The sequence below is a fragment of the Microcaecilia unicolor genome, chromosome 6 (assembly GCF_901765095.1).
Source record: "Microcaecilia unicolor chromosome 6, aMicUni1.1, whole genome shotgun sequence".
In the NCBI taxonomy this organism is placed as follows: domain Eukaryota; kingdom Metazoa; phylum Chordata; class Amphibia; order Gymnophiona; family Siphonopidae; genus Microcaecilia; species Microcaecilia unicolor.
Window position 1 is genome coordinate 47075847 of NC_044036.1, and position 12021 is coordinate 47087867.

The 12021-nt window shown below is 39.4% G+C and overlaps 1 protein-coding gene across 1 annotated transcript in view; it reads right to left on the bottom strand.

Annotated features, from left to right (window-relative positions):
• The window catches only part of LRRC40 (leucine rich repeat containing 40), an 84581-nt gene that overhangs the window by 40074 nt on the left and 32486 nt on the right, over positions 1-12021 (bottom strand). Inside the window, exons 6-9 of the mRNA XM_030205847.1 lie at positions 10795-10937; positions 9012-9184; positions 1611-1701; positions 1294-1345 (exon numbers count right to left, since the gene is read on the bottom strand). Of these exons, the coding sequence (XP_030061707.1) occupies positions 1294-1345; positions 1611-1701; positions 9012-9184; positions 10795-10937 (459 nt within the window). The remainder of the gene's footprint in view (positions 1-1293; positions 1346-1610; positions 1702-9011; positions 9185-10794; positions 10938-12021) is intronic.

The following is a 12021-nucleotide window of genomic DNA, read 5'->3' on the forward strand; positions in this document are numbered from 1 at the left end:
GTTGTTTCAGTACCTAATCTCAGGTTTGAGATGTAATGATTATATTCCAGGTGTCCGAATGTTTTACACGAGGTATTCTTGCTTTTATTGTGTTAGAAGATAAGGCCTCTTTGATGTTGGTTCCCCCCCTCTTACTGAGGGCTTACGGAAATCCTTCCGATTTCTACTTATATGTATTTATCTATTTTTCTAATGGTCTATTTCACAAGTTCAAGTTATTTTTGCTTGAATGTATTTGAAAAGTTAAAATATTCTTTAAAAAGGACCTTGAAAATAACCTTGATTAATAAAAGACAAAAATTTGGTCCCTTTCTGGAAGGGTTACAATTCATGGAACAGTTTACCATCGGAATTAAAGGAAAGGTCAGGCTGCGTGCAATTTCTTTGGGCCTTGATATCATGCCTATTTGAAAAATTATCAAAGTATTGATAAGGGTGACAGGTAGAAAGTGGTTTGAGGCTGAACTTTGTGACTATTATGGTATTTCTAAGCCAATTTCATTTTTTTGTTAATCTGTTCATATATTTTGGTGGTAATTTTATAAAGGTTTTTTCACATATAAATCTGTTTTATTTATGCAGAAAAGGGCATTTATAAATTTGTGTCACTGCACAAAAGAAGTAGGCACACAGAATGTTTATGTGATATATATGTAGATGTTCCCAGGGAAGCACTTGGGGCTTGAGTAGAGGAGAACTTGTCGTGTATGTATTTATTTTATAAAATATGCAGGCCAAATTTACATCTTTTTCAAAGCAAATATTAATTTGCGTGTAAGCATCTGCATGCTAATATAGATGGTTCTGGTTGCTTATATTGCCTTTTTGGACTTCTCACATAGGTGTCATGTTACAAAACTACCCCCTTTTATGTTTATAGCTGAATTTGCAAGCTGTTATTTGTTTTTACGTTTGATGTTAATAATGTAATCTGCCCTGCTTGATCCAGACATGGTAGCATGTAGAATATAAATTTTGTAGTTAAACGCCTTTGTAGACTGTTGGAAGGAGGTATTTAGTTTCAAATTAAAATTTGTAGTGATCTTGCACTAGAGCCCGCCAGAAATTAGTTAGGCAGGTGCAGAGCACCCAAAAGACAACCCAAACTTTGGAATATTTGCAAAATGTACAATTTTTCCTCCTGTACAACCCCATCAAAAGCATTTCTAGATCTATTTTTGAGACCATTTAACTAAAGTGCTTCTTAAACACACACAAATACACATCCATTCTAAACCTGAAAACTGGGGAAGAAGAAAAAAAAAAAAAGAAGAAAAAGAAAAGAAAAACTACCTGCAACTTGAATTCGGCTCCTTAGATACGTCAGAAATTCTTGTGTTCCTCTCTAAAATTAATTTAAATACAATATATGTAAGAAAGATGCTATTTAAATTGTAATAGTAAAATAGTAAAAAAATATTACCCATATTTAGGAGCCCTTTTACTAAAGCTTAGCGAACGCTAATGGACCTTAGTGTGTGCAAAATGCCACATAGCCAATATACATGCATTTATCGCACACTGTCTTAGCACACATTATGCTTTAAAAACTTAAATCAAAAAATTATTACAGTTTTAAATTTTAATTAAAAAAAATGGAATGTACTTACATTTATAATATCTCTTCTAATGCCTCTTAAAGGATTACCATCTAATGCCAAACATTTCAAATTTGAAAGCTTTCCCAGTGAACTAGGCAGGCTGTAAAGATGAATAGGGAAAAACATCTTACCACTACAGTACTAGTAAAACACAAAAATGATCGTCCTCTTAGTGCATGGCACAGTACTCCTGATAAGTTACTTACGTTAGGTGGGTTGATTGCATTTATGGTAGGGCAAATTTGAGATTTACTCAGGACTAAAAATAAACGTTGCCCACTTCATCCGTAGGACGTTGACAACATGCTTGATTTGCTGAACTGTGTTCTGAATGATCTCAATATGTTTACAAGGTTCATGATAACCCACCAAATCCAAAACCGGGTCATGATGGTTTACAATCAATAAAAATAAGAACAACATAGAAAGGAACACCATTTGAAGATTTAGGATTCTCAATCACAACAACACAGACATATCCAAATGTATTTATTTTTTTAAAGATAAAAACAATAAGTAAAAATTCTTAACCCTACATGCTAGGCGCAGGTCAGTTAGACTCCGAAACGGGTAATTTTGTTCCAAATGCCAATTCAAAAAAACATGCTTTGAGAAGGGATTTAAATCTACCAAAGAAAAGGTTAGAGCGTAAATAAGGAAGCAAACTGTTCCAGAGAGAAGGTGCAAAGAAAAAATAAGCAGCATGCAAAGTACTCATAACGAGCATTCTTAGGAGATGGAAGGACCAATGTGATTGGGAAGGAGTATAGGGGATTGCAACTGTTGACAGATACAATAGACAACCCTGGTGAAGGGCTCTATGAGCTAAAAAAAAAAAAGAATTTTAAACAACCATCTATACTGAACTGGGAGACAATATAATTGAAGAGAGACTGACATCAAAATGTCTACCAAGGATAATGTCATCATACATTGGACCTTGGTGCTCCAGAATAAACCTTTTCTGTTTTATGGATACTTAACTTGGTTCCAGCCAAATTAACTTTTCAATCCTTCCATATTTTCTGTTCAGTTTACTATTTGCCATAATTTATTATACACCAACCGAAAACCTTTCTAGCACTAAACAAGGAGAAATTGGGTCTTACCTGATTTCATTCCATTAGTCTTTCCCACTATTCCAGATCCTGTGGGATAGCTGTGTCCATCAACCAGCAGGTGGAGATAGAGAACTGAACATTGAGCTCTCTCTTGGCATCCAGTCCAGCTCCTCAGTTTTTATGTAGACAAGCAGTAAGAATAATATTCAGAACAAACAATCACCTTACACAATTCACTCACCTAATACTAACCACATGAGCAATGGACCTCTCTCATTTGTGGACAACTTGTAGAGAACAAAAAATATACAGGAAGCACCATACACGATGACAAACGATATTTGGCCCATTACTTTGCACCAACGAAACACCTCAGAAACTTCGTGTTGACCTCTAGAACAGTGAGAAAAACTAATGGAAAAACGTTATCAGGTAAGATCTAATTTCTCCTTCCATTACATAACTTCCCATTATTCCAGAACCTATGGGATGCAGAAAAGAGTGGGTGAGATCCTGGCACCACTGCCCTAAGGACCAAAGTCCCAAACCCCAAAACTGGCTTTCAAGCGCATCGCAACGTCCACCTTAAAGTGCTTGGCAAAAGGTATGCAGCATTGACCACATCACCACCTTGGTAAATGTTCTCGGTGCCGTGACAAGACTGAAGGGCAAAGCCCTGAGCTGGAAGTGATGGCCTAGCACTGAAAAACATAGAAACCTCTGGTGTGGTAGCCATATGGATATATGCAAGTATGCCTCCTTGAGATCGAGGGCGATAAGAAATTCTCCTGCTTGAACCAAAGCTATGACTTAAGTGTTTCCATGTGAAAGAAAGACACTCAGAGGCAGTGGTTTAGACCTTTGAGATTGAAGACTGCAAGAAAGGTGCCTTCCTTCCTTCCTTAGGACAATGAAGTAGACAGAGTATCTGCCTTGCCCCTGTTCAGCCTGGGGAACTGGAACAATGGCCCAGAGCACCAGCAAGGAATCTACGGTGGCCTGAACCAAGACTGCCTTGGTTCCCTTTAGACAAGGAGGCAGCAAGAACAGAGAAGCGACTAGGCAGGAGAACTCTAACTTGTAACCTTCTGTATGAACATCCAGGACCCACTGGTCCAACATGATTTTGGCCCACTCCTCCTGAAACACTCCTTACGACATTCTTCCACCAGAGGAAGAGAAATGTGGACCACCCTCGATTCACTGTGAAACTCGGGAAGCACCGGGTGCCCTAACTGACTGACAGAAGGACTTCCTGTCTGCATGAGAGGAAGATTAAAAGCATGAAAGTGGGAGTTCTTACCATATTGCTGACGAACAGGCTGGTACCATCTACTGTCTCAAAATTGAGATGGAGAGCACCCTGAAGACAGATGACCAAAGGTTTTCAGCTTATCCTCAGGCAACCGCTGTGGCTTAGTTTCTCCCAGTTCTTTCACCAAGTTACCGAGATCGTCTCCAAACATTCACTTGGCCCAGAAAAGGCAGTTTAACTAAACGGGACTTTGGACGCTGCATCCAGTGCCTAATGCCACAACCAGAACTACTGACGTGCTGTGACAGCCAAAGATATACTGCAGACCGTAACCTGTAACATGTTATAAACAGCAGCTGCCAAGTAGGCCAACTCCGCTTCCAGCTGGGAGTTAGGGTGCCAGTCTTGTGTTGCAGACTGCTGATGCCACAATACAGCTGCAAACTGTTGCTTGAAGGTCCAAAGAAGCCACTTCAAAGGCTTGTTTCAGAGAGTCTTCTAGCTTCCTATCCTTTAGGTTTTTTAGGGCAATGCCACCTTCCACTGGCAAGCTGGTCTTGATGAGTAACAGTCGTAACCACGGAGTCCACCCTAGGAAGCTGCAATTTCTCTTTCTCCTCTGGAACCAATGGGTCAAGGCAAGCTATGGCTCTTCCCACACTCAGCCCTGCATCTGGTGAGACCCATTCTGCTGTAATCAGGTCCTGAATGTCAGGATGCATCAGAATGGCCTTAGAAATACCTCAAAGACCCCTCATGAGAGATGAAGATGGAACTCCTGATGCTGAAGCTGAAGGCTCGTTCAGTGAGACCCATTCTGCTGTAATCAGGTCCTGAATGTCAGGATGCATCAGGATGGCCTTAGAAATACCTCAAAGACCCCTCATGAGAGATGAAGATGGAACTCTTGATGCCGAACCTGAAGGCTCCTCAATGGAAAGCACTGCCAGTGCCTCAAATAATAGTACCGAGCTCCTCTTTATGAAACAACCTCAGTACTTTCGGGTCATCCCTCTCCTAAGGAGGGAGCTCTCCCTCCTCTAACAGCTTCTTCAATGATGGCTCCTCTGAATAGACTGAGGCCACATCAGATAAGAAGGGAGAAATGGAGAGCTTCATCTATCCACAACAAGCTCTCTTAGGAGTCGGAGGGGCAATGGCGCGAGAAACTGATGCACCTTGCAGCAACTCCAACTGTCCCTGCTTCACTCAATAGGCCTGTTTAAGAGCAATGTAAAACTATGGAGAAAACAAAAATCCCATGCAGCTGAATGCTCTGTCAAGCCCTGAAGTTGTAAAATGGCAGCTGTGATCCACGAGTTATCAAACCACTGCCAGTCATCCATGACAAAATGGTGCCCACTCATACACTGTCCTGCATCAAACTGCGAACTGGCCCTGACGGAGAGCCCGATATCCCTAGCTTATTAGGATGCTGTGCCAAATCTGAAGACGTGCTGCTGCCAACCGTTTCTTCTGTGTCCCATGGGACTCCTGGCTTACACACACTGCAATCCCCCGAGAACTGCCAGCAGGTCCTACAGCAGGAATACTACTTAACTACCTCCATGGGAGCCGCCATTCATCCTGACTGTCCCAAGTGCCACACCACGTGGTCCCAAGCGGTGCGTCAGTATCCCTCCCCTGCACCAAGCAGAACTTGCAGCCCTCCAAGCTGTTCAATTCAAACTTCAGTCAGACTTACCACTTCTGGCTTCTCCCCTCATGCTCACAGTCTCCACAAGTCTTACCCCAGATGAGACAGAATCAGGACTGATATTCTGTCCCACACTCTCCAGTAAACCTCTTTCCTTCTCCTAAGATTCTTGTGCTAGAAAGGAGAGCTCTACAGGAAACAAGGGTGAGGTGAAGGGAAGGCAGAAATTTGTTCACAGGGCACTACAGACAGGGATCTGAAGACTTCCAGATATGACTCTGCAGACTCAAGCCACCTGCAAAGCTCAACTGAAGACCAGATGACCCACTGGACCAGGAGCAAATCACTCAGAACCAGAAGCCAGATACCAAGAGAGATATGTCTGAGCTCAGTTTTCAGTTCTCTATCTCCACTTGCTGGTTGATGGACACAACTATCCCACAGGTTCTGGAATAGTGGGAAGCTACATAATGGAACAGGACATTCCATAAAACTAAAACAGCAGAATGAAATTGGAGAAAGTATTTTTTCATGGAGGTCAAAAACTGTAGAATCTGTTGCAGAAGGACTTGGTCAACACAACTAAAGGGTTCAAAAGAGGCTTGAACAAGCTCTTGAAGGAAAAGTCCATACAAAAACTATTAGCCAAGTAGACTAAAGTAAGGTTTTAAGAAATACGATCTATTTTTTGGAGATTTGCTGGGTATTTGTGGCCTGGATTATCCACTGTTGGAATTGGATGCTCACTCAATGAACCTTGGTCTGGCTCAGCATGACTTATGTTCTTAAGGAATAACATGTTCAAACTAACTGGTTCCAGTATAGTTGCAGAGTTCTGGACCAGCTGTAACTGGTAAACCCGTTGGAGAGATGAGCCTATTGAACAGATAAGGCTCATATAAATCACAAGAGAGGTAACAGGAGATAGAGGAGCAGCAAAAAGGAAAGATGTTAAGAATAGGTTTAGGAAGGAAAGCTGATGAAAATGAGAGAATAAGATCAACAGAGGTAGGACAAGATTGTTTATGGGTCTAAGAAAGAGGAAAATGATGAGACTGAAGACAAACAGAACAGAATCTAGAGACGGAGTAAGGTATTGTGGAAAGGAATGAGGGAAGATATATGATGTGCACAAGTGAGTGACAGCTAGTAAAAATAATGTGCTTTCATATTTAAGTTATTGTTAAGCAAGGTACTTCTGCATGAAAGATGTTCTGTGATATAAATATTGTACAGTTTAGGGAGAAAAACACACAGAATAGAAACTGGAAATGAAGAAAAAAGGGAGCTAGCACTAGAGAAACTGTTAGTATAATTCATATATTGGAGAGTGAGACCATGAGCCTACTGTATCCCTTTGAGCTACCAATGAAAACAAATTAGATAAATCCAAGTACTTTTTCAACTCTTTCCACTACCAAATAATTGTACAAATATTTCCTTTAGCAATAGCATTCACTTTTAAAACTGTATCAACATTTTGCTAAAAACAGAACAAGCATGTCCGTCCTCAATGCCAAGAGAAGTGCAACATTATCAACACTAACCCAGAGTACACTTGAGAGACTGAGATAGTACTCATCATACTGGGGCTAAAGAGCAAGGACTATTCCTATTAAGTGTATGCACAAAACAAACCCATTTACAGACGTTACCCTCAAGAAAGTAGTGCTCAGGAAGAGGAAACTCAATTACAAGGATCTAGTCCCGCTAAAATCCTACAAAGACAATCGGCAGCAGAAGATAAAACGTCAAGGACATCAGCTTAATATGGTTGGTGTTCCTTTCTTATTTCTTTTTTTATTATTTATCTTTATTAATATTTTATAATATATCACAAAACAATGTGAATATGCAACCGGCATTCATTTTACAGGAAAAATAAAACTAAAATACATTAAGGAAAAAAAGTGTACGGCCTTTCCGTCCACAATTTAAGAGAAAAATGATTCCAAGATTTCAAGTATCTAATAGCCATTAAGGAAAAATATACAAAATACAGTTGCTACCTCTGTTTTCAGACCCCAGCCTGCAATTTAGGGAGGGCATACAACATTCACATCAACTCTAGCATCTAGAAATTCTTTAAGCTGTTTAGGTTCCACAAATTGAAATTGTTTACCCTCAAACATTACATTACAAATACAAGGAAAACGTAACACAAAATTTGCTCCCAATGCCATAACTCTGGGTCGCAGTTCTAAAAATGCCCTGCGTCGCATCTGTGTAGGCTTTGAGAGATCAGGAAAAATCCAGACCTTTGAGCCCAAAAACAGATTTTCTAAGTGTCGTAAGGAAAGTCTTAATACAGCATTCCAATCTGGCTCCAGCACAAAAGTAACCAGCATAGTTGACCTCTGAGTAATGAGTTCCTTTCTTATTTCTGCTTTGGTGTGGTGACACTACAGTCAGTATAGCAAGTCCACAGTAAACAATACAAACCACATCAGCAACTCAGTGCCACCTATCCCACTAAGTAACAAGTACTCAGGTTTAAACACAGCCTGTAGATTTTGGTGTGGCCTAATCAAATCACATCTTGTGGAGTAGAAGAGTGGCCTAAAGGTTAGTACAGTATAAGCTGCAAATCTAAGGAACTGGGTTCAATTCCAACTGCAGTTCCTTGTGACCATGGGCGAATCACTTAACCCCTCATTGCCCTAGTACAAACAAATAGATTGTGAGTCCACTAGGGACAAACGAAAGGTGCCTGAATGCAACATGTAAGCTGCTTTTATTGTACTACAAAAATGAAGTATATAAATAATCTAAAGAGAAAAGACATCAATTTCTGAATACAGTTTCAACAAACCAGGAAAGTGTTATGTGTACATCCTTGGTGATGAGCCTAGTCTGCTGCTCTATAGGTTAATAGGATCCATCATAAAGGCAATGACAAGAGATGTGTTTACACTTCTTGCAAGTTCCTATTTCACTGAAAAAATGAAACACAAGCAGGGATAAACTGATGCTTATCAAACTGAAAAGAGAAATGAGGATGTATGTGGAGAAGTGACTAACTCTTTGATAAGGTGTGTCAAACAATATAAACAAAATACATCTTGCAAAGCATCACAACTCCTTACCATTTTAAGCTGTACTGCATGAATGCAACAGTTCAGCTATGGAATGTATGGTATTATATGAATTTTTATATTTATTGTGTGTGTACATAAGATGTTTATACGGTTCCTTTTTTATGATGTTTGGTTTTTTTTTATCTGTATGTTTTATGTTGATTCCTAGTTTATAATCCCGATGCAGCCCATGTACGGGCAAATGTGGCCCAAGCTGGGTATTTGTTAAGGACTTTGGATTTTTAATAAAGAGTTGTATCACCCCCCTTATTTGGGATCTGCTCTTTATTTCTACATCAATACTAAACATACACACCATTCGTAGGTCAAATAAAGTTTTAACTCAGCTTTTCATCTTACCTGCTGATGTCATTGTTAGTGAGGTCAAGGCGCTCCAAGCCCTGAAGTAGGGTAACTTCTTCTGGTAAGGATTTTAGTTTGTTATCCCTAAGCTCCAGTACAACTAGAGAGGTCAGATGTTTAAGATGCTCTGACCCTAACATTTCTATCTGGTTATTGCCCACGTGTAATTCCTGCAAAAGCAAAATATAGTAGTTAACGTCACATATTTCTGGCAAAATTTTAGTTATACGAAAAATCTACTAAATGATCCCAGAAAAGAAAATTCATGCTTAGAAGTTGGTGTATAGACCTACACCAATTTCCCAAGAAGCAATAGCTCAAGATTAAAAAAAATTAAAAAAAAAATTACTATTTATTAGTAGTATTTAAGTACAGAATTCTACAAATCTCTTCTGAATGAAGAGCCTGAGAAAAAGTAAATTACGTTTGTGTGGCCTGCCATCTTTTATATGGGCTCCTACATCAGACTAGGCTAGCAGTGTTCAGTTTAGGAACTGAAACAAAACCAACTCTAGAGAGAACTTCCATGCTTTCTGGCAGAATCCTATCTTTTTCAGTTTTAATGGCTTTGACAGCAGTAAGATCTAAAGAACTCAAAAAGAAAATGAACAAAATAGGATAAGCCAAAAAAAAAAAAACCAACACACAACAACAATCACCAAAACTACCTAAAAGATTGAGTAACATCAAGAAGAAATGAAAAACAAAATACATGAAAAAACATGTAAACTGTAGACTGATGTACACTGTGGTGTGAGAGCTAATAAGAATTTATGTAATATATTGCTTTCCAACAACATGCACCCGTACATGAATAAAAGCGGCATCTCACAGGACAGCATTAACACTTCTTCTTCAGGTGCTTCTACTGATGGTCACATGTCACTTCTACTGAGCGTGAGAAAGCTGTGGATAAATTTGCATCCTCATGCTACAGCTTTATAAATCTTTTGAACCAAAATGAGGACTTCCCCATTCATGGATATAGCAACAGATCTGAACACTCTCAGATGGAATGGATTTTATTATCTGATGCTTTGTAAGCTTCTGAAATCATAGTCTTCAATGCCAAATAAAGGAGATCTTTGTGGCAAGTACCCCAGGGTTCAGTCCTAGCTCCAATGCTATTCAATATTTTCCCCAAGTCCCCTAACAACTTTGATCCAGGACCTTGGCATCAGTGTCTACTATTACATTGACATTTTACTAATTTATTACAGCGATTCTTTTTTCCATAAAATATCATAATTTCAGGCCGGCCCACTGACACAATTTCTGCCTGGCTACAAAATGACCATCAAGCAGACAGACTTATCTTTGACATGCTTCACCCAATCCCTTCTCCTACTGATCTGAAAGGCAGGGCAGGGCAAGGCAAGCTGAACTGTTGCGAGACCAAGGTAAGTACAGAACAGCTTCAATACTGTATCATTTCCTTTGGGTTTTTTTTAAAGAAATTTTCACTGCCTATCTCTAGAGCACGGGTATCCAAATTTAGTTCCTAAGTGCTGAGTGGTTTTCAGACAGTCCCTAATGAATATATATGAAACATATTCACACAAAGTGGAGGAAGTATGTCTTTACTGTCTCTCTTCAAGCACGGCAAATTACGCAGTACACTTAGAGTGCCTAGAGTGCCAGAGTAACCACTGAAGGTGAGTTGGCAGGTACCCCAACATAGGGTTAATTGCTGTTATGCATTATTACAAATTCTAAGGTGCAAAGAACCACACTGAGAGCCCTGAACCACCATATCAGTTTTCAGACGTGAAACTATTACCTTTAGTAGTTTGCAAGAAGGAAGTTCTGGGAGACGGTGCAGTTTATTTTTTCTTAGGTACAGCTGTTCTAAGGATGTCATCCCAGTCAGTTCAAGTGGAATATTCTCCAGAAGGTTTGATGTACAATCCAACTGTTTTAAACCTGTAACAGTAAAGTCAAGTTATGTACTTGCAGAAGGTGTTCTCCATGGACAGCAGGATACACGTCTTCATACCTAGATGACAACATCCAACAGAGCTGCATGGAAAAAAAGCTTCTACAGCATAGCGATATATGTAGCTGTCAGTATATTACTAGTGGACACATTGTTTAGGAAGAGGGGTGCGAGGGTTTCATTGATCTGTTAAAGGGGTGCAGGAACCAAAAAAAAAAAAAGGTAAAGAACCCCTAGTTTAAGCCTAACTGTTCCACAGCATTTGTTTTGAACAAAAAAAAAAAATCTTTGCTCATCCCTAATGGAGATCAACTCCATGAAGGATAACGACTGATTTTTGCTTGTTTAAAATTGTTTTACTTTAATTTCAAAGGACACATCTGTTCTCTTTGGGGTTTTTTTTGCATATTTGGTACACAGTCAGTTTTCCTTGTGAGAAAGAGTAGCCTAATGGTTACTGCAATGGCCTCAGAATGTGGGTTTAATTTCCACTGAGACTCCTTGTGACTCTGGGCAAGTTACTTAACTCTCCAATTGCCCCTGGTGCAAAACAAATTTGTGAGCCCACTGGGACAGAGAAAGTACCTGCATATAATATATATAAACAGCGTTGGTTGTACCACAGAAAGACGGTATATCCAATTCATTACTCTATCAGATGGTTAAGTGATCAAATCTCAGACTGCATAGCTATGGCTATTAGCTTCCACACTCAAAGAAAATGGATTGCAATCTGTCAATTCAGATATTGTTTCCAAACCAAATCTATCTCTCTCTACTAAGCATCCTACAAGTGAAAAAATTTTGATGGTACTTTCTCCACAGCAAGACTAAGTCCAACCACTACTCCAGTGATACATTTTTCAAATTTACAATAATACAAAAAAAAATTGTCTTTCTCTTGGAAAATAAAGTACTCAATCCTGAGTGGGCCACTAAAGTAAGGAAACTAGAAATAAAAAATGTGTTTAAGCTTGTAAAATTAAATGCTGTCTCTCAGCAGTGGTCAAAGCACTTTTGATTTAGCAATCTAATAACTTGTCCTCCTAGTAGTTCCCAAACAGGATCTGA